This window comes from Nothoprocta perdicaria, unplaced genomic scaffold, assembly GCF_003342845.1.
Source record: "Nothoprocta perdicaria isolate Ctin4 unplaced genomic scaffold, notPer1 scaffold_623, whole genome shotgun sequence".
In the NCBI taxonomy this organism is placed as follows: domain Eukaryota; kingdom Metazoa; phylum Chordata; class Aves; order Tinamiformes; family Tinamidae; genus Nothoprocta; species Nothoprocta perdicaria.
The window spans coordinates 3,741-4,917 of NW_020455892.1; the positions used below are offsets into that span (position 1 = coordinate 3,741).

General features: G+C 68.2%; 2 protein-coding genes across 2 annotated transcripts in view; both read left to right on the forward strand.

Annotated features, from left to right (window-relative positions):
• Window positions 1–174, forward strand: part of ABCB8 (ATP binding cassette subfamily B member 8) — a gene marked incomplete at its 5' end in the record, with an annotated part of 3,485 nt that extends 3,311 nt beyond the window's left edge. The window contains one exon of the mRNA XM_026049879.1: window positions 93–174. Coding sequence (XP_025905664.1) covers window positions 93–173 — 81 coding nt within the window. The remainder of the gene's footprint in view (window positions 1–92) is intronic.
• Window positions 175–404: 230 nt separating this feature from the next.
• The window catches only part of LOC112956373 (acid-sensing ion channel 1C-like), a gene marked incomplete at its 3' end in the record, with an annotated part of 12,273 nt that continues 11,500 nt past the window's right edge, over window positions 405–1,177 (forward strand). Inside the window, exon 1 of the mRNA XM_026049873.1 lies at window positions 405–443. Coding sequence (XP_025905658.1) covers window positions 405–443 — 39 coding nt within the window. The remainder of the gene's footprint in view (window positions 444–1,177) is intronic.

Genomic DNA, 1,177 nt, shown 5'->3' on the forward strand with positions numbered 1-1,177 from the left:
GGATGGGATGGGATGGGACAGAGTGGACGGGATGCGCTGGCCGGGCCGGGCTGGCCGTGCCGGCGGCAGCGCTGACGCGCGGCTCCCCGCAGGCCGGCACGCACGAGGAGCTGCTGCGGCGCCGCGGGATCTACGCGGAGCTCGTCCGCAGGCAGACCTCGGCGGCGGGATGAGCGCGGCCGGGATGAGCGGGGATGGGATGAGCGGGGATGGGATGAGGGAGGATGGGATGAGCGGGGTCGGGATAAGTGGGGCTGGGATGAGGGGGGCCGGGCGGCGCCTCAATAAACCCCCCGACGCTGACGCGTGTGCGGCTGTGCTGCGCCAGGGCTGTTGCCACGGCGGGGGTGGTACAGGCGGCGCTGTTGCTGTGGGGATGGCTGGTACACACAGGGGCTGTAGCTATGGAGATGGGTGGTACCGGCGGGGTGGTTGCTATGGAGGTGTGTGGTACAACTGGGGCTGTTGCCATGGAAATGGGTGGCACACACGGGCTGTTGCTATGAAAGTGAGTGGTATAGGTGGGGCTGTTGCCGTGGAGATGGGTGGTACATGTGGGGTTGTTGCCATGGAAATGGGTGGTACACGCAGAGGTTGTTGCTATGGAGGCGGGTGGTATAGGCGGGGTTGTTGCCATGGAGATGGGTGGTGTGTACAGTGCTTGTTGTTATGGAGATGGGTGGTATACAGAGGGGCTGTTGCCATGGAGATGGGTGGTACAGGTGGGGCTGTTGCTATGGAGATGGGTGGTACACAGAGGGGTCATTGCTATGGAGATGGGTGGTACAGGCAGGGTTGTTGCCATGGAGATGGGTGGTCCATGCAGTGCTTGTTGCCATGGGGATGGGTTGTACACAGGGGCTGTTGGCGGGGGGCGGGGCCTTGCCGTGCTCCTCCCTCTTCGCCCTCCCGCCGCGGCGCCCCGGGCTCCGCCATGACGGCGCGGGGCAGCCTGGGGGCCACGTGCTCGGGGCGTGGCCACAGCGCTGGGGGCGGGGCCTGTGAGGGGTTGGGCGGGGTTAGCGGCGGGGCGGGGCCAGAGGGTCGGGGGTGTGTCCGGGGGCGGGGCCAGGACGGGGCGGGCGCCGCGTGTTCCGTGTCCCCAGCGCCACCCGCCCCGCGCCGCGGCCCCAGTCCCGTGTCCCCAGTCCCGTGTCCCCAGTCCCGTGTCCCCAGT